Raw genomic sequence first — 19,973 nt, 5'->3', positions numbered from 1 at the left:
AACTGCAGAATTAAGAACATATTACCTGAAAGTGTGATTATATAACTGCTTTCATGCATTATTGAACAGTTTATGCTATATCTGTTGATTCAAGGTCAAGTGTCATGCCGATAAACAAAAATAAATCTATCTAAAATAGATATTGTAATGAAAAATACAGATAATATTATTTACTTCAATGTCTACACGAATAAAATAAATATCAACGGTGAGCGCGTCATCCATGCGCAAAGTTGCAAAAGTCTCATTCGACATTCAAGTGGTAGCCATATTGGCTGCAACGTCTGTTCATTACGTCACATTGGGACATTCTCCATTAAAAAACATGCTCTGCCACCCACTATGGGACACGGAACATCTCACAATCGAGTGAAGTGACCGGGGCAATATTACAGTATTGGTTCGAGTCATTTAGATGATATGCGGATCACTTCTAATTAATAAAAGACTGCCAGACGGTATTTATAAGCCAGCCCACCTGAAGCTGTCCAACGCGAACACAATCAAGTGAAGTGACCGGGGAAATATTACCCTATCATTTCGTTTCGAGCCATATTTAGATGATATGCGGAACACTTCTAACCAACAAAAGACTCCCAGACAGTATGTATGAGCCAGGCCGGCCGAAGCCGTCAGGTACATCGACACATTTCACATCATTCTGAGTGGATTACGCACACCCCCCTCCCCTAACTATTGTTTTGTTTTATTTTTTGTTAGTAGCTGTATACACACCTACGTGCCATTTGGAACCCACAAAGCTCTTGTCCTTTGCACCCGTGCAATCAGTTTTTCACGACGAACCGGGTCTTTTGGAAAAGTATGAAGAACAAATCGATCCTCCCAAGTGTTCGAGCAATACAATACAACGAGCCGGCATTTCGGCTAACACGAAGGAACAACGTGTTACCTTCCAGCAGGTAAAACGAGCAGAAACATACGGGACCGCCTGAGTGGCCGTTTGCTACTAAGGTCACATCAAAAACAAATCCCTCGAGAGTGATTTTTATGGCGGGAGTGATAAAAAGCCATATACAGTATGTCAAAATCATGTTGTGTGGTGAAAAAACGGATGAGTCCATTCCGGCTGCCCCCCCCCCCCCCCCCATTAATAACGTACTAAAAATCATGCATTTCATGACAGTGGACCTTTAAAGGACTATAATCAATCACATGGATACAAGTTTCTCAAATGAAACCAGAACTGCTGATCAATCTCGTTAAGATGAATATTTTCAGCCCACATATCCCTATCAGAGTAATAAAAATGGCTCTTACTGTTCCAATGTATTTGGATGGGGTGTGTTCTTTTCGTTGTCACCGCTGACACGTGTCCACCCCCATCCAACACGCACCAAGCTCACCACATCAAAATCACATTTGTTCTGCTATCATCTGGATCACTGCTTTTTCTTTTTTTCTTTTTAAACACGAGTACACGCTGTCGTTTGTGAGCGGCCGAGCAACAATTGCGGCTGACAAATCACGTGCGTCACCGCAGCGCTTGCACATAAAGTTCCACACGCGCGCCTCCCCCATTTTGCAGACACCTGACACCATCTCGCAGCTTTGTCGAGCCGTGACCGTTTTCCACATGCTCATTAATGTCAGCTTTTCAACTTTGCGTAATAAAGCGCATCCTCTTCCGTTTACAATGCATCCGCAATTTGCATTTATATGTACGGCGGTGTCACGCACACGCTGTCCCCGCAGGGTAAAGAAACTGAGGCTAACGCTGAGAGGCAGCCCACTACCCCTGCTGCCCACCCAAATCGGGTCAGAACCAAGCCTGAGCATTGGCGGCGTTGTCACGGCAAATATGTCACACAGTCAGCAGAAAAAAACAGTATGGCTGAAGGGTGGGAGGGGGGGGGGGGGGGGGCTTAGGGGGCTCTGCTGAGGCGTGTGCACTGACAGTCGCCTTCAAATGTAAAGGGCGACTTTCAGGAAGGGCGGGAGGAGAAAATGCAGCTTTTGTATTTGTCTATGCTCACAGTACACCTAATAAAAGCCATCCACATTTTTGCAGGACCTCCAAACAATGTGTTCCATGATGCCAACTGCCCCCCCCCAAAAAAAATATTTTGCACAAATAATAGTCAAATCACATTACCACCAACATCAATAAAATATGATCCAAGCATGAGCTGCTATGGGTATAAAACCCATGGTGTGATCCCCATTATGCCCTGACCTCAACCCTATAGAGGTCAGGGGACCCACAGAGCATCCCTAAAATCAAAATCCGTGAAGCTATACCTCCAAAACAGCAACTGAGAGAGGACTCAGGGGAGTAATTCTTATTCATATCTACTTTAGGTTCTATCTACTACCATCCCCTGAACTTAACCCTATTGAGAACCTGTGGGGCATCAACAGGTAGAATTCTTAAATCCTGAAATGGCATCAAGGAATCGACAGACTTACAAGTTGAAGGAATGAAGGTTTTTCTGGGGACTTCCAAGAGGTGCTTATTTTTAGGTGGAAGTAGCTTTTATTTATTTTTTTTTAATGGTTTTTATGTAAAGACAGAAACATGAGTTTTGTCACAGTCTCTCTTTGTCACAGTCTCTCCTTGGTTCTCAACCTCAATCCGTTCCAGAAAACGGTTTGAGAAGTGATTTGTCCAAAAACCGAATCAATGTTTCCCATTACAATGAATAGAAAAAGAAATAATGTGTTCCAAGCCCCCCAAAATGTGGCTTTTTAAAGCTTTTTTTTTTTGCCTTTCCTGATATTAAACTGCATAGCAGAAATACATATATAGTTTAAATACTTTATATAATAAATTAATTTAAGGAATGTATTTATTTTTTTGCTTAAAATGTATGCTTTAGTAGTAGAGTAGGCGAGGCTGGGAGCGCATTGCCGTATCTGTAGCGACTCGGCTCTCTCAGCCTTGTAAACTTTTTTTTTTTGTTTTTACTAACAAAAGTGCAGTATAACTTTAAGCAAGCAATAATGAGGGAGGGGGGCATCCGTCCCATTCCTCCATTTTCTTTGCAGCTTATCCTCACGAGGGTCGGAGCCTATCCCAGCTGTCAACGAGCAAGAGGCGGGGCACACCCTGGACTGGTTGCCAGCCAATCGCAGGGCACATGGAGACAAACAGCCGCACTCACAATCACACCTCGGGGCAATTTAGAGTGCCCAGTTAATGTTGCATGTTTTTGGGATGTGGGAGGAAACTAGAATGCCTGGAGAAAACCCACGCAGGCACGGGGAGAACATGCAAACTTCACACATCCACTGTGCCACCCATACTGTATCATATTTGATTTAAGAAAAATAAAAAATAATAATTCCCTGCATGTTCCATTGACTATTTGGGGGAAAATGCAAACAAAATTGAGTTGAGTAAATTGTCCCTAGGAGTGAATGTGATTGGCTCTCGCCCAAAGTCAGCGAGGATATTGACCCGCCCACTCTCATGAGGACAAGTGGTGTATATTTTTCCTTATATTGTACTGAGCATAAGTCACACTCTCGGGATTAATGAGAATAAAACGCCAACAGGCGACAAACAACACATGCTGCCATGTATGCCTTTAGGCGTTTTTTGTGGACTGCAGCTTAACAAATATAATGTATATCTATAGCCGGGGGTCGTAATGATAACACAAACACACACACACGCGCACACACACACACACACACACACACACACACACACACACACAAACAGGCTCCTAACGAATTTAGGCCTCTGAGCATGAATGTAATTACAGCCTTGGAAAACACACACAGGCATTCGTCGCTCGCTTGCCATGTTTACTGCATGTAGACCAACACTAATAAGATGGCGCACAGTGCCGCCATGGCTACTGTATTATGATTTTATTCAGCAGGAAAAAAAAAGAATGGGAATCTTTGCGGCGCCGTGGCATACTTTATGTGCAGCATTGGGAATAATTAATTCTACACCCGGCCGAATGTGCAAGTTTGCTCGCCGTCCAAGAAACGGAGACTTTTGTGTTTGTGAAAGCGGATGATGCACAAGAGCGTCAGGCGCCTGAGGTCTCGGGCCGCGGCGATCTCTTGGCTCGTTAAAGCGAGCGTGGCGAAGTGAAAGGAAAGGGAAGGAGAGTCAAAGCACACGGCTTGAAACTTCGGTCGGGATCTCGGTCACCGGGAAAACTGCTGGGAACGCCGCAATGGAGCGAAATCTGCCCAAGGCGCGTGCGCAAGAAGTTCTCTAAATGAGTCAGAGACGGCTTGGGAGAAAGTGCCACATCCCGCCATCTTTACTGGATGGTAATTGGACACTCTAAATTGCCCCTAGGTGTGATGGCGAGTACGATAGTTTGTCTCTATGTGCCCTGCGATTTGCTGGCAACCCATTCAGGGTGTACTGCGCCTCCTGCCCATTGAAAGCTGAGATAGGCTCCAGCACTCCCTGCAACCCTTGTGAGGATAAGCGGCCAAGAAAATGGATGGATGGATGGATGGAAAAAAGTGATTATGACCCAAAGAACTCATCAAAACATACTGTAAAGGTACAGCTAATTAAAGTGCTATGAATGTGACTACTGCTATAGTTTCAGTTTTAGGTTACATTTGGTTAATTAATACAATAAAACAATAATAAATCTTTAGAAGTACCATAATTTCCAGCCTATAAGCCGCGACTATTTTTACACGCTTTCAACCCTGCGGCTCATGCGGCTAGTTTGTACATTTTTACGAACGGCTGCAAGGGGGCACTCAAGCGGAAAAGGTAAGAGTAAGACCGGTGGAATATATGTGCTGAGGAAGTGATTTTTACCGGTATGTTGGTTTTTTTTTTTCCAACTGGCCCTATTAGCGCTGCGCTTGCGTTAGCATGTTGTTGCATCAAGTGATTTTTACCTGTATGTTTTTTTTTAACCGGCCCTATTAGCGCTGGGCTGTGCTAGCGTGTTGCTGTGTCTCAGTGATTTTTACTGGTATGTTGTTGTTTTTTTTAATCTGGGCCGGTTAGCGCCACCCTACCGTTAGTCCCGCACTAGCATGTTGCTGCTGTCTCTCAGTGATTTAGGTATGTTTTTTTTTTTTTTTTTAGTGCTGTGCTACCGTGTTGCTACTACAGCTGTTTTGTTTTATTTTATTTTATTTTTTTATTAACCAGCCCTGTTCATGCTATCGTGTTGTTGCTATGTTAAGCTAAGCTAAAGTAATAAAACTTTGAAAACTCTTTATACTTTTGCTTTGTAAATATCTCGTGTTTCAATGTGGGCACATGCGGCTTTTGCACAGGTGCGGCTATGTACCAAATGGTATTTCCCTCACAAATGTACTGGGTGAGGCTGATACATAGGTGCGCTTTGTAGGCTGAAAATTACAATAGTTTTAAAATGGTCAGTTTCCTACTAATGACTGTGTTTTTTTGTTTTAACAAAATTCTACTGCATTCTCAAAGAGCCATAATTAAATTGTCACAATCTTTTTCCCTCCACGTCGTCTCCCGGTTGTTGTCCCCCCAGTCGCAAGTTCATCTAATCCCCAATTTGTCACGCAGGAGCGACAGGCGCGAGGCAGTGGTGCTGAACACGATGCTGGTGCCTGTGAGCCTGAAATAAAGCCGAGATGACAAGCGAGTGCAGATGCGTCATCGCTTCTTTCCAAACCCTCGCAACATTATAAAAAAGAGAGAGAGAGATGGAGCGAGGGGGTAATGACGGAGAGGCTCTGCAGTCGTTCAGGAGCTTTCTCCCCCAGGCTCGGGCTAACAATGCTATGTTTTGCAAAAGCTAACAGGGCAACGGGAGGGCAAACCAAAGGTCAGGGCCGTTTTGCTGTTCCTGAGAAACAAACTTAACAGGAAGGTTGAATATCTTTCAATTTGGCTTGCTTAAACCACTGAGCAATGATCTGTGAATAGCAATGCACTAAATATTGATCAAAATGATTGGTAATGAATAAATCTCATGCATCAGGAGACATCTTGGATAAATTAAAAAAAAAAATCTACTGAGATTGGAGAAATGCAAACATGCTAACAGACGTTATGCTAATTGATACCATGATAGCAATCTGAGCTAGCTAAAGATTTTATATTGTGCTCTGTGAAGCTACACCGAAGATAGCACAAAAGGTAGATTATAAAAAATGCTACACAGTGCCCAGTGGTTAGATACCATGACAAAACGCTTACACACGGCAAGCGAGTAACACAAGCAGGTCAATAAAACCACACCGACGCGGCTGCTGAAGTGAATAATGAGAAGCGCTCGCAATCGCTTGCCGTCTTACAACAAATCCTCCTCATGTTTCAAACCCACATGCCGCTTCTCTTTCGTCTTTCGCCCCCCCCCCATCCCTTTTCCACGGGGGAGCGCCCTCCTAAATAATTGAGGCTCATCCGCTGTCCTCCTACTGCATCTCACACTACCCGAGTTCTCTTCATTACGTCTGGATGTCATCTCCGGGACGGGACGGAAAATTGGGAGGAAATCCCATTACGATTGGGGGGGAATCAAATGATGCACAGGAAATAATAAAACAATTGCAACACAAGAATATGAACGCGCTACAGATGAATTATAGGATGGACTTTGGTCATATGTTATCAACAGACTTTTTCCATGTCAGCATTCATAATAAGTCTTTTTTCTGGGGGGTTGATTTTTTTAAGCTTGAGGAGCAATAATTTAGATGATGTTTTGCTGACATCTGCTGTCGAAAAGTGGAATTTCAATCAATTTCCTGAAGGAAAAACAATTTGAACTTGGAACGACATCACGCAATTTTAGGTAAGTGTACAAGAAAGTTGAAATTTGAAATTTGTGGATTTGTGTGTTGATTGGACGTCTGGGGGCCTGGGGGGTGTGTGGGGGGGGTATCTGTTTAGGTACCCTCATGTAGGAGCTATCCTGGCCCTCCTGAACATCACCCATCCCCCAATTTTATTTATTTATTTTTTTGCTTTCCGGGTGCAACTTTCAACTTTTTTTTTTAATTTTACGTTTTTCCACAAAATTACAAAATAAAATAAAAAAAAATACGTTTTTTTTTGTTGCCATTTTGGGTTCTTGTCCGAGTTATGTCAATCAAACTATTACCTGCAGATTTAATAAATGCTTTTACGATGGTGCCGGTTTGAGCAAGAAAGTGATCGCTGTAGTTCTTGATACATTTTTTAATTGCAGACAACTTGAAAGCCAAGCCATTGTCACATGTTGACTTGAGTTGTTGAGTTTTGTTAAACGACTTGGCAGTGAAAAGGGGTTGAAAATGAATGTGAAAATGTCTAATTTATCATTTTTGTGTGGCAAATACACATATACATAAAGACAGACCTTGATGCAAACGGATTTACCATATTTATGCTTAAAATTAGCAGGTAACTGAAGGTTGAATAAATAATCTTTCATCCATTGTTAAAATCAATGACATAATTCTATAATTATAAATTTTACAATAGACAATTAAACACGAGAACCGTCGCAATGTGTAGGCAAGCAATCAGGTTGGAAAAAAGGCAAAAAGGCGATACAATAAATGCCTGAGATTTGTAAACAGTGCAGTGAGTGTCCTCACTGGATGGCCACATGACAAGAACTTAAATCTTTGGAGGTAAAATGTGCAAATTAGCATACGCAGCAATAAAGAAGCTTTTTTTTTTTTTGCAAGTCTAATATGGCTATGGCAATTATTCCAGGCACGTCTTAACATCAAGAGTTCAAAATAGGTTCAGCGAGTCGCACCTCGATGGCGGGTCGCGTTTCCGTGGCGACGACAGGACCGAGACAGTCTCTCTCGTTCGGATCTCCAACCTGGGCGGGCCCAGTCGTTTGATTCTCCGAGTCCAATTCAGGACATATTTGGGGCATGGAGGAGAAATCTGGAAAGAAAGTCAAAAATCGGTCTTTAAATCGTATACGTATTTATTATTATTTTAAATCATGTATCCGTATTTACTTAACAAGATGCATTAAAATTAATCTTCAGCTTACCAAAGTCTGACGATTGGGCGGCTCCACAATGGCGCTGCTCACAAAGTTTATCTCCACTTAGCAAAGGCACCTGGGAATATTTTATATATATATATATATATATATATATTTTTTTTTTTTTTTTTTTTTCCCCAGAATGAGACGTACCTCGTTGCCACCCACGTCAGACGGCGAAACGCCGGCCGCAGGCGGACGGGTCGGAATACGGTGCAAATAGCCGTAGCCGATACCGCAGCCCAAGCTGAGATGTTATACAAAATAGAAGATGCAGTACAAGCGGATTTTACTTTCTTTAACTTTAAATAATCAATAGAAAGTCCATACAAGCTTTTTTTGTTGTTGCAGTTTTGCTCTTCTCACATCTTCTCAATGCATTTAAAATGATCTAAACACACATCTACTGCATTGTGAACGTAGATAAACACCGCAAATGGATGTGTTATAGTGTCTGTCAAGTGTCATCCTTATAGACTAAAATCGATATTGAAATGAAAAATACATAAAACATTATTCACTTCAATGTCCATACGAAAAAATAAATATGAGCGGAGAGCGGGTGATCCATGCGCAAAGTTGCGGAAGTGTCATTCGAAAATCCAAGTGGTCGCCATATTGGCTGCGTCCTCTGTCCGTGACGTCACCCGGACATTCGCCATTGAAAACTACGCGGTACTCCCTACTTTGGGAAACGAACACGCCCCTTTTGACGCAGTTGCCGGGGCAATATTACCCTATTGTTTCGAGCCGTATTTAGATGATATGCGGATCACTTCTGACTAACAACAGACTCCCAACACAGTATGTATGAGCCAGCCCGGCCGAACCCGTGCTCGTCCACGACGCAGAAGCCTTCGCGGCCCGACGCGGAAGCCGTCCGACATGCACATCGGCACATTTAGCACGCCTGTCATAGGTACGCGGATCTTTTGTTACGGATTATGTGGTCCCCGCAAACTATTATTTTTTTTAGTAGCTCTAGACACACCTACCTGTCATTTGGAATCCACAAAGCTCTCGTCCTTTGCAACCGTGCAATCCATTTTTCACGATGAACCGGGTCATTTTGAAAAGTATGAAGAATGAAGTGTTCGAGCAATATCCAGCAATGCAACGAGCCGGCATTTTGGCTAACACGAAGGAACAACGAGCTGCCTTCCCCGGAGGTAAAACTAATCGAAACAAACGAGTCCGCTTGACTGCGCTAATCCCCTTTACGTCACTTCCTGCTTCTTGTCGAAAACAAATCCCTCAAGAGGATTTTCATGGCGGGAGTTACAAAAAGCCATATACGTCAAATCATGTTTTGTGGTGAAAAAAACCCGAATCGATTAATACCGGCTGGGTTTTTTTAGTTTTAAATAAAAACATCCTAAAAAAAAAAATCATCCATGTCATGACACTTGATCTTTAAGGGGCGGGGCCTGGTAGGATGGGGGGGGGACATCTATTACATTGACATCCTGCTGTCAAGAAACTCTAGTTGAAGTGAGTAGTGGAGGGCCTTGCAGCCATTTTGTGGGATTTATAGATTGTAAACGTTTTTAAAGGAGGGTGTCAATAACTGATGGTTTTCGATATTTGTGTGTGTGGGGGGGGTGTCTCTGTCCCTATGAAATGCTTACCTTCCTTCTCCTCCCCAACCTCCATTGGGCGTCACCTCCACTTCTCTGCACCGCTCGCTCTTCGTGTTGTACACTAGCAGCTTGAGCCGTTTGCCCTCGTTGGCTTCAATTAAAGAAAAGAAGTCTTCAGTCTGCACACAAAAAAAAAAAAAAAGATGTTGGCCAAAGAATTGAAATGTTTCCACTGCGGACAAAAATAGACGTACACTCTGCAACAGCTGGTCAGCTCCCACGATGAAGTCGACGTGCGGGACGAGGCCGGCGGAGGCTGCGGGGGAGTCGGCCTCGACGTCCTGGCAGAGGGGAAAGTTTGAAACAGCTGAAAGGTTCGGCCGGTTCTATTGCCGCTTGCTTACGAGGACGTGCCAGACGTTTTCAGCGGCCCCCTCAAAGCTGCAGAAGCGGACACTGGCCCCCAGGAGGCCCTGGCCCCCCCACATGTTGCCCGGGGTCACCTCCAGCTCCCTCACCCGCTGAGTCTTGCTGTTGTACACTTGCAGCTTCACGGCCTTCTCCACGTTGGCCTTCAGCAAGTCTTTCAATAAGTCGCCTTCTTTACTCTGCATACATCAGAAATATTAATGCACAACCGTGACCTACTCCAACGTATGATACTTTGGCGTGTTTACACACAAGTCTTGTGTTTCCAATGGAGATGATGAAGTCGAAAAATGGCTCCAAACCGGCCTTGAATGCAGGGGAGCCATCTTGAATCTAGGGGAAAAAATAATAATAATAAAATAAAATAAAAGACAGTGGAGAATTCCAGTCCCCTGATACATTCCCCCTGTCATGGAAGACAAAATAATAACTGAATAAAATGTAGAAACTACACATAATGATATACTTAACTAAATAAGAGAAAGATTTTTAAAAAATATATATTTTCCTCCTTTTATCATATTTATTTTGTACTTTTTATTTTTCCAAACACCCACAAAGGGTATACTTAACACCCATTAAAATCTAAGAAAGCATAGTGGGAAAAATATATAATTTCAAGGATATGGATTTTATTTTAATGAAATGTCAAAAATTATGGTGGATAAAAATTCTTCAGCTCGCCTCATTCTTGCAAACACCCACACGTGGGATATTTATTACACCATGTATGGGGCTTTTCCATACACGCACACACGCACACACACACACACACACACACACACAAAATAAATAAAATAACTAACAAAAAACCTTTATCTAAAAAAAACTACACATAATGACATACTTAACTACATAAGAGAAAGATTTTTTTAAACTTTTTATTTTCCTTTTTTCAATATTTATTTTGTACTTGTTTCTATATTTCCAAACACCCACAAAGGGTATACTTAACACCCATTAAAATCTAAAAAAACGTAGTGGGAAAAATGTATCATTGAAAGGATATGGATTTTTTTTTTTTTTTATGAATGTCAAACATTTATGGATAAAAATTCTTCAGCTCGCCTCATTCTTGCAAACACCTGCACATAGGATATTACTATACCATGCATGGGGGTTTTCCATACTGGCAATATATATATATATATATATATATATATATATATATATAATTAAAAAGAAACGAAGGGGCCCTAGAGAAAGAAGCTTCAACCGCAAAATTTGTAAAAAAAAAATTAAATAAATGAATAAAATAGCTAACCAAAAAAAATGTATCGAAAAAAATGTCAACTTTAAGAAGCTTAATTTTAGTAACAACATTTACTAATAGTGGTGTTAAAAGTCTGAATGACTTGGATAAGTGCCAAATGCCACCTCATCGCAGGTGGATTTTATTACCCGGATACTTTTTTTTTTTTTTAATGACAATGCAACAACTTTGCACCACAAGCAGTGTTATTAAAAAAATGTCATGAATGCAAGCAATTTATTTAGGTGACACTTAAAACAGGTGAAGAGCATGAGTGTTGTACACTTTGCAGTACTCTGCGAAAGCTTGCCGACAACTACGACTTCGAAGTGAGCACACGTACCCCGTGGACGTGGTAGCCGCTTGAAGCCTCCCCTCGGGACAGAAACGAGCCTTGGACCAAGCCCATCGCCCTCGCTGACTCCGTGAATAACGTCGCTGAAATAAAGTCACATTTGGAAGTCACGGGAAGAGACGGGCGTTGAAGGAGCGGCAAGTCAAAAGCAATAAACAGCGATGACAGATATGGATCGATCGCCATTCATTTGACGGGCAGGCGATCAGCACTCTGGCATCGATTTGTTTAGTCTGTGTCGAGCTGTTGCTAAGCAGTCGCCTAGCAAACAATGTCAACGCCTAGCTAGCATTTTCATCGTGTGAACTACACTACAGTAATAAATTACAACAATAATATTGTAATATTATTGTTATCATGATTATTATTATTACCCAGCTTTACTTCTCAGTCAGATATTGAATAACAAAAGCAGCATGACTACTGCGAATGATAATATAACAAAACAAACGTCATATAAATGATAAAATCCTGAGGGGAAAAAATGAACACGTTTTTTTTTCTTTCTGTACTTTGTATATAGAATTTTCTTTGTTTATTTTCTAAACCTAACCCTATGGCAAAACTAAATAAATAAATTAAATCCATTCCTGTCACATGCTTGTTTCTGAAGGACTGCAAATCAGCAATGCTAACATCAATTTTGCAGTTTTTTGACCTCCCAGCGGCACATCAAACTGGGAATTTTATACATGGGAGTCGTGCACTTTGCACATGTTTTAGTTGACTTTGAATAGAACGGCACCTGCTCGTTTCCCACCTACGATAACAGGCCCTGCTTGCAAAATTGGCATGGAAATTAAAATAAAGAATAAAAACGGATAATTACACAACACATTGTAGATTGCATTAGCTTACACGCATTTGCTAATGATCTTCTGTATGGATATAATAATTATTGCACGGATATTATGACGAAGTAGGTTGAATTTTTTGGACGGAAAGGGAAAAAAAAAAGTGTTTGCACATTGGCAAAGAGCACCGCACTTATCTCACCGAAGGTCCCCCTAAAGTATAAAATCTTGGAACGCAATTCTGCGTCTGTTCTTCCAAAATGATTTGGCTCGCGACTTTCCTCTGCTGTGTCGGTGAGAATTTTTTTTTTTTTTTTGGCTTATCCAACGTGACAAATGCATCACGTTTAACATAATTTATGGTTTTAATACCGTGTTCAAAAGGGCTGATTGGCGCCCAGGTACCGCATAACCACTACGTGAACAACCAGAGAGTCATAGGAGGCAGCGATGCGAAACCCAACACCTGGAAATGGCAGGTAAGCACTAAAAAAAAAAATGTAATCAATAAAATAAAATCACAATTATTTTTTTTTTTTGCGGGGGTCGCTTTTTCCAGGCTTCCCTGCAGCTGGATTCGTACAATGAAGGTTCTTTTAGTCACATATGTGGCGGCTCCATCGTTGATGCCTTTTACATCCTGACAGCGGCTCATTGTATCCTCAGGTTGGGCACCGATATGCACAACACATAAAAAAAAAATAATAATAATACATGTTTCATTCCTAGTGACTTCCATAGAAATAATAATCTCGAATTTATATGGTCGTTGGGAACACAGCGAACACAGGGAACACTTCGACTCCGCCCACCCTTTACTATTGGGTTTAGGTCTGGAGATTGACTAGGCAGCCCTATGACGTTTTAATACGCTTCCTCGCTTCTGCTTGACTTGTTGTGTTGTGACACGCACGTCAGTCCGGATCCCAGCCAGTACCGCGTGGCGGTGGGGGAGTACAACCTGTTCGAGTACGACGGCAGCGAGCAGTTCATCCCGGTCGAGAGGATTTACGTGCACCCCGAGTGGACGGGCAACCTCGGCATCGGGTAACACTCGAACCCGCTGAGTCGCATCGGCCGCCGACAGGTCATCCGAATGCAGGCGCCTGTGTGTGCTTTGTCGATTAGAAACGACATCGCTCTCCTGAGGCTGGCTCAGCCCGTTTACGACAACGGCTTCGTCGCCATCGGCAACCTGCCCAGGCCGGATGAAACGCTGCCTCACGACTTCACCTGTTTCATCACCGGCTGGGGGATCATGGATTGTAAGTCAGAGAAAGTCAAGAGAAATTCACAGAGGGAAACCACACTGACAGGAACGCCGTCGTTAAATAAAATGGAAACAAAATTAAAATGGATCTCAAAGGAAAAGAAATGTCATTCAAACAAAATGTAATCCACATTTAAAAAAAAAATGCATTGAAATGAAATGCAACTGTCTCTATGTCCCCTGCAATTGGGTGGCGACCAGTTCAGGGTGTACCCCGCCTCCTGCCCGTTGACAGCTGGGATAGGCTCCAGCGCGCCCTGCCACCCTTGTGAGGATAAGCGGCAAAGAAAATTGATGGTTGGATGGATGAAATAAGTATTCTTTTTGTCCAGATGAAGCGTCCAGCATCACCCCCGACATCCTGCAGGTGTCCCCCATCAAAGTGGTGGAGCACTCGGTCTGCTCCCAGCCGGAGTGGTGGGGGGGCATCGCCCTGAAGAGCATGGTGTGCGCCGGAGGGGACGGAGTGGTCTCGGGCTGTCAGGTGGGACGGCGTTCGCCCTCTTGCAATCCACCCGCCTTCCGTAAAACGACTCAATTGCGGGTGTTCTCACCAGGGCGACTCTGGGGGACCCCTCAACTGCTTCACCGATGAGGAGTGGAGGATCCACGGGGTGGTCAGTTACGGACCATCCGGCAGGTGCAACCAGGTTTCCAAACCCACCGTCTTCACCCGGGTCTCCTCCTTCCAGGACTGGATTTATTCTGTAAGCACAACCGTGCTACGTTTGTCTCTCATCAAGTGATCATTGCTACTTACTTTTTTTCGAATTCATCTTTATCTTGTTGTGTTTTACCCGCAGGTTATCATGGGTGCATAGGCGCCACAACCGGGGGACTTCATATTGCGTATCAAATAAAATCTACATTAAAAAAAAAATACTGTGTCAAAAGAAATATACGCCTTTTCACAATTTATTTCTCCACTTAACTGACAAAAATAGGTTGAGTCCACTCTAGTTCTCAGACTCAAATATACAACTGAAAAAAAAAAAAAACTTTGGTTTCTCAAAAGGAACATGTGAAATCATACATTAGAATATATACAAAGCCTGAAAACACACATGGCAACCCACCGAGAAGAGAAAAAAAGAAACCTTTTGGTTGCTCAATGTGTACTAAAACATTGCCAAAGTTCACATCTGGAATAACACGTGAGAACACACACAAGAGAAACCTTTCAAGTGTTCAGTTTGCAGCAGAAGGAGTTTAACTGCACACATGAGGACACGCAAATGGGAAAATAAATGTTTTGAAGTATTCCCCTTTATGATGCTATCAGAAGAAGCAGACAACGTAGTGTTTTTGTTGAATATTTATTCCTCTAAAGACCGGTAATTGCACTAATAATCATTCAGCTTCCACTATATAATGTGGACTTAATTATTAATTAATTATTTTTAAACTGTATTTCCCTTTTTTTAATGAACGCATTCCCTTTATCTAATGAACGCAAAAGACCACATCTAATTGGAAACTAAAGCAGTACGCATTTTCTATCCATAGATGGCGGTAATGTACATACAATTTGCAAACCGCCGTTAAACGCGAGGAAGAAGAAAACAAAATACGGAAGTTAGCATAGCAACAATGCGGGCAGCGTTTCAAGTGACTCATAAAACGCCAAACAAGCGTGTTGTTGTCGTCATTAAACCATCTCCAACATTTTTTTTTTTCATTTTGGAAGAGTTGGTAAAGAAGTGGTCGTTAGAGGGATGTACGTGCTGTTTTGAAGGATTACAGCTTCAAACGAGACGCAACTTTGTCGCGAGTGAGCGTGAGGAGCCCAAGCTACGACATTTGGCAGCTGTTCGCAACAGACTCGTGTTGTAAAGGTCTATTCTCTGAACTTCGACTTTGAATTATAGATGACATATTTATCTAAAAATGGCGTGCAATACTTTAAGCTAGCTCACTGTTAAAACACAAGTAAAAAAAAACAACAACAAATTATGTAGACAGTGTTAGGAGTCAGATGTCCAAGAAATGTAATTAAAAACAACGACGTGGTGCTTGTATCATGTCTATAACCAAATTAATACAACCCCCCACAATATTCCCCATTACAATTGTTACTCTCAGTCAGCTAGCAGCCCCGATTAGCCGATCTAAAATCTAAACCACTGCTGATGCTGTTTATATGTTGTCATACGACAGCACGTCTGACTACTTCCTGTTGTCTCCATGGAGATTGAAGCGGGACCACCGATTGCTCACAGCTTCATCATCAAAGTCCAAGTGGAGACCGCTGTCGAGGACCACAACCAGCCAACCTTTTTAGCGCCAGTGCCGGACTGCGACGGCATGGAAGAACCTTTGAGGAGCGATGGAAACTTTGAAGGTGACGAGACGCAGATGGAATGCTCTAAAAAAAGAGACAAAAAGTGCATTATAAATTTAAAAAAAAAACGTACCAGTTGAGTTTGTAGTACACATTCTGCTAAAATAATTTGAATACATATCACAAGGGGGAAAAAACTTGAATTGCTTCATACCACTTGTGTTCCTCGTGCCCTGCAGACATCCAGCAGTTTACAGGTCGTCAAGGAGAGCCTCTCCTTCAGCCACAGTTGAGGAGGTCCAGCTTGGAGTCGGCGGATTCGCTTCCACGCCATGTTAAAGAGGAAGCGGGAGATACAAAGCCTCGCCACATTAAGAGCGAAGAGGAGGACGCAGAGCACGCCCGTGTTAAAGAGGAAGAGGAAGAATTGGATGTCAGCGAATTGCCACTGACTGGTGTCTCCATCAAAAAGGAGGATGATGGAGATAGATCACCCGAGTGGACACAGCTTCATCATCAGAGTCCAAATGGAGACCACGATGGAGGCCCGCCACCAGACAACCTCTTAGCGCCGCTGTCTGACACCGATGACGTGGATGAACCCTTGAGCGGCAGCCAAGACTGTGAAGGGGGCGACAAACAGTTGGAACGCTCCGAAAAGAAAACAAACGGGAGACATCACCCCCGCGATGAAGATTTCAGCTGCTCCGTTTGTGGCAAAATGTTTACCCGAAAGCCGAACGTGGTCGCGCACATGAGAATACACACGGGGGAAAAACCCTTCAGTTGCTCAATTTGCGGGAAAGCGTTCACTCTCAAAGACGGCATGGTGAAACACATGAGGACGCACACCAGGGAAAAACCTTTCGGTTGCTTGTTGTGCGCTAAAACGTTCCACCAAAGGGGTCATCTGGACTCACATATGAAAATACACAACATCGAAAAACCCTTTCGTTGTTCAACTTGCGGCAAAACATATCACCATAAGATAAGTATGGAGTCACACATGAGAACACACACGGGAGAAAAACCTTTTGTCTGCTCCTTGTGTAATAAAACATTTAATCAAAGGGGACATCTGGGGTCTCACATGAAAACACACATCGGGGAAAAACCATTTCGTTGCTCGGTCTGCGGTTCTGGGTTCTCTCGAAAGGAATCGGTGAAGTCTCACATGATAATCCATACGGGAGAAAAACCCTTCAGTTGCTCGTTGTGCGGCAAAACGTTCTTTTTTAAGCAAAACTGGAGGGCGCACATGAAAACGCACACAGAAGAGAAACCGTTCAGTTGCTTATTTTGCAACAAAACATTCTATCAAAGGGGACATCTGGAATCTCACGTGAGAACACACACAGGAGAAAAACCCTTTTGTTGCTCAGTTTGCGATGGAACTTATGCTCACCGGAGCAGTTTGGCGGCACACATGCGGACACATGACAAAGGCAGAATTAATGCTTTAAGTTAAACCACGTACTAATATTATTTTTATTTTCTCAAAAACTGTAACTTCCATTGGTTTGGTTTCTACAGCCCATTTGTGTCAAATGTTGTTACATTTGTGCCGAACATTGACAGTAAAGGTTTCATTTTTGCTTCCTGTTCAATCTGTATGCATGTATCGTTTTGTTTTCAATTGCTCTGCCGGCAAAATTGATTGCAATTTGCGTGTTTTGTCTTTGATTATGATTATGGACCAGATCTTCTCCGCTGCCAACAGCTGCGCGTCTCCAGAATGCTTCCGTTTCCAGTCCCGGCCGACTGGGAACGCTTCAGACCGATGCGTTTTGACAATGTCGAGTGCCGCAAGGTACGTCAACAGCTTCCGGTTGTCGTCAATTGACCCCTCCGTACAGGGCACTTAACCACGCCTCCTGAAGTAACGTCACGCCACGTGCGCTAACGTCAGACAAACAATTAGCAAAAATGGAGGGGCAGGAAGAAAAGACTAGAGCGAAATTGTCCGATTTACCGGCTGATTTCTCACTCGCATTCTTAGCTAACAGTGAAAAATCGTTGAAAAGCAGACAGCAGGGCTTCAAGTATTTCAGCGAGGAGTATTTCAATGGTATTTACATGCATATCGACGGAGAAACCATTGATATTCGCGCGAGATCTTTCCGGAGTCAGAGGAAGACCGAGAAGCCACATAATATAATATATTATAACCCAAAGGCGAATTCGTCGTTGACAGTTTCCTATTTTCGTGTTACTTATCACACTTGTGTGCAGAATCTGTATATGTGTCTGTATAGCCGTTGGTGAACCGCCGTATGAAGGAAAAGAAGAACGCGAGGCTTGATTTACGAGTTGTTTCTCTCGTTTTCTTTATGTAACGTCACGCGCTCCCCTCAATAATTATTCTTGAATTAGTGCCGAACCTACGCAAGTCCCGACCGAGTACGACAATCACTACATTAGTGTCCTCAAACATCCTTCCTTCAGTCTTGGTGTCTCGGTGCACGTCGAAGGCTTTTAGCCAGATTCCAGACCTAAACCCAATAGAAAATCCTTGACGGGAGCTGAAACTCCGTGTTTCTCAGCGACAGCCCAGAAACCTGTCTGATCGAGAGAAGATCTGTGCGTGGAGGAGTGGGCCAAAATCCCTCCTGCGGTGTGTGCAAACCCGGTGAACAACCACAGGAAACGTTTGACCTCTGTCATTGCAAACAAAGGCTACTGTACCAAATATTAACAATGGTTTTCTCAGGTGTTCAAATACTTATTTGCAGCTGTATCACACATATAAATCATTAAAAATCATAAATTGTGATTTCTGGATTATCTTTCTCTCACCGTGGACATGCACCTACAATGAAAATTTCAGACCCCTCCATGATTTCTAAGTGGGAGAACTTGCAACATAGCAGGGAGTTCAAATACTTATTTTCTTCACTGTAAGAGAGACCAGGTGTGGAAGCGCACTATTATTTTGAAAGCACGTGCTCTGGCATTCTTTCCCTGATGGAAGGAATCGGGCGTTTAAAAATGTTCATGGTAAGGGGGAAATGCAGTTGAACTCCACAGGAAGTAGGTGGCCCGTTTTATTTTGAAGCCACATTCATCGGGCGGTGCGACGAGATCACTTCCTGTTGTGTTTCTGGTTGCTAAGTGTAAGGTGGGCGCGTTGGTCTTTGCATATTTTCATTGATGTGTTGTCAAAGGTAAATATAAATTAGTTTAAAATGTCAGCAAAGCGGGTGTAGTTACAGTGGCGCGGTGTTGAATGTGTTTTATTCATTTCAAACATAAACTCGTTAGCTGGAGAAGGGGAGATTAGTGAAACCGTTGCATATTATGTCATATTCAAATATATACGCGTTCTGATTTTCTGTCTGTTTTAACAACAAATTCACTTTCTACGGCAACGAGTTTTGCTCTCACTTTTAGCAAAACAGAAACCTTTCGTGTCAAGTGTTGCACAACCTTAATCTAAATAAAAATGTACAAATGAAGGGAAAGTATTGATGTGAGCGGACCTTGGACGCGGAGGACAATTTGAGTCTTGCAAACAGCTTCCAGTTGCCGCCGATGTCGCTCGGTCTCCTCCTTGGCGCCTTCGAACAGTCCAAATATTTCGTCAGCGGCCGCGATTAGTCGCTCCCTCACCAAACCTTTCAACATTTTGACGTCGCTGAAAGTTCAACAACCGCAACCACAACACTTCAAGCTTGTATTTATCTACTTGGAAGCGGAAATTGCTAATGCTAACTTGGACTTCCCGCATTGTTCTTCTTCGATTACCTTATTATAGGCTTATTGTCGTTCATTGCTGCCACCTACCGTCATGGAGTGAGAATCCGAGTTTGGGACGCCATACTCAGGAGCAAAACACCAAAACAAACATTTTGTTTACCATTCCCGTTTCTCTCAAAAAGTTAAAGTAAGCCTTTTTTCTTCAGTCTTCAACACGTTTTTTTTGGGGGGGCGGGGGGATTAACAAATTTTTTTCTTATTATATGGTGCAAATACTATGAAAAGAGGTTTATAAAACAGAAACCAGAACCAAGAAGAACAAAAATTTTAAAAAAGTTTTTTTTTCCTCCTGTGTTTTCTCAAATGTATTCCAGATGTTGCTTTTTAG

The 19,973-nt window shown here is 42.7% G+C and overlaps 3 protein-coding genes across 4 annotated transcripts; 2 read left to right on the top strand and 1 right to left on the bottom strand.

Moving 5' to 3' along the window:
- Positions 1–7,119: 7,119 nt before the first annotated feature.
- Positions 7,120–11,658, bottom strand: LOC133492892 (Golgi reassembly-stacking protein 1-like). Its single transcript, XM_061805702.1, has 8 exons — positions 11,533–11,658; positions 10,190–10,270; positions 9,913–10,116; positions 9,763–9,849; positions 9,557–9,687; positions 8,082–8,175; positions 7,935–8,004; positions 7,120–7,822 (listed from the first exon to the last, which is right to left on the bottom strand). Exons 1-8 carry the CDS (start codon positions 11,596–11,598, stop codon positions 7,653–7,655), a joined length of 903 nt encoding a protein of 300 aa, XP_061661686.1. The 5' UTR covers positions 11,599–11,658; the 3' UTR covers positions 7,120–7,652.
- A 917-nt stretch (positions 11,659–12,575) lies between these two features.
- On the top strand, positions 12,576–15,662 carry LOC133492893 (chymotrypsin-like elastase family member 2A). Its single transcript, XM_061805703.1, has 8 exons — positions 12,576–12,632; positions 12,723–12,817; positions 12,898–13,004; positions 13,257–13,385; positions 13,467–13,603; positions 13,941–14,092; positions 14,166–14,315; positions 14,412–15,662. The coding sequence occupies exons 1-8, from the start codon at positions 12,599–12,601 to the stop codon at positions 14,427–14,429; spliced, it is 822 nt and encodes a 273-aa protein (XP_061661687.1). The 5' UTR covers positions 12,576–12,598; the 3' UTR covers positions 14,430–15,662.
- LOC133492891 (zinc finger protein OZF-like) lies at positions 15,303–19,361 on the top strand. Of its 2 annotated transcripts, none has more exons than XM_061805700.1 (3): positions 15,303–15,443; positions 15,766–15,949; positions 16,129–19,361. In XM_061805700.1, exons 2-3 carry the CDS (start codon positions 15,793–15,795, stop codon positions 17,355–17,357), a joined length of 1,386 nt encoding a protein of 461 aa, XP_061661684.1. In that variant the 5' UTR covers positions 15,303–15,443; positions 15,766–15,792; the 3' UTR covers positions 17,358–19,361. The 2 variants fall into 2 exon arrangements, with proteins under 2 accessions (XP_061661684.1, XP_061661685.1); XM_061805701.1 differs by having other exon boundaries at positions 15,305–15,443; positions 15,799–15,949.
- The last annotated feature ends 612 nt before the right edge of the window (positions 19,362–19,973 follow it).

Source organism: Syngnathoides biaculeatus, chromosome 19, assembly GCF_019802595.1.
Source record: "Syngnathoides biaculeatus isolate LvHL_M chromosome 19, ASM1980259v1, whole genome shotgun sequence".
NCBI lineage: Eukaryota > Metazoa > Chordata > Actinopteri > Syngnathiformes > Syngnathidae > Syngnathoides > Syngnathoides biaculeatus.
Note: the sequence above shows the minus strand (reverse complement) of the source record. Positions and strands in the feature narration are given on the sequence as shown.

Coding starts and splice junctions, on each gene's coding strand:
- LOC133492893 (XM_061805703.1), top strand. CDS start 12,599: ATGATTTGGCTCGCGACTTTCCTCTGCTGTGTCG. Junction 13,005..13,256: donor GCGGCTCATTGTATCCTCAG/GTTGGGCACCGA, acceptor CACGCACGTCAG/TCCGGATCCCAGCCAGTACC. Junction 13,386..13,466: donor ACGGGCAACCTCGGCATCGG/GTAACACTCGAA, acceptor TTTGTCGATTAG/AAACGACATCGCTCTCCTGA.
- LOC133492892 (XM_061805702.1), bottom strand. CDS start 11,598: ATGGGCTTGGTCCAAGGCTCGTTTCTGTCCCGAGGGGAGGCTTCAAGC. Junction 10,117..10,189: donor CCATTGGAAACACAAGACTT/GTGTGTAAACAC, acceptor TGATGTATGCAG/AGTAAAGAAGGCGACTTATT. Junction 8,176..9,556: donor GGTTGGGGAGGAGAAGGAAG/GTAAGCATTTCA, acceptor ATAACATCTCAG/CTTGGGCTGCGGTATCGGCT.
- LOC133492891 (XM_061805700.1), top strand. CDS start 15,793: ATGGAGATTGAAGCGGGACCACCGATTGCTCACAGCTTCATCATCAAA. Junction 15,950..16,128: donor GAGCGATGGAAACTTTGAAG/GTGACGAGACGC, acceptor CGTGCCCTGCAG/ACATCCAGCAGTTTACAGGT.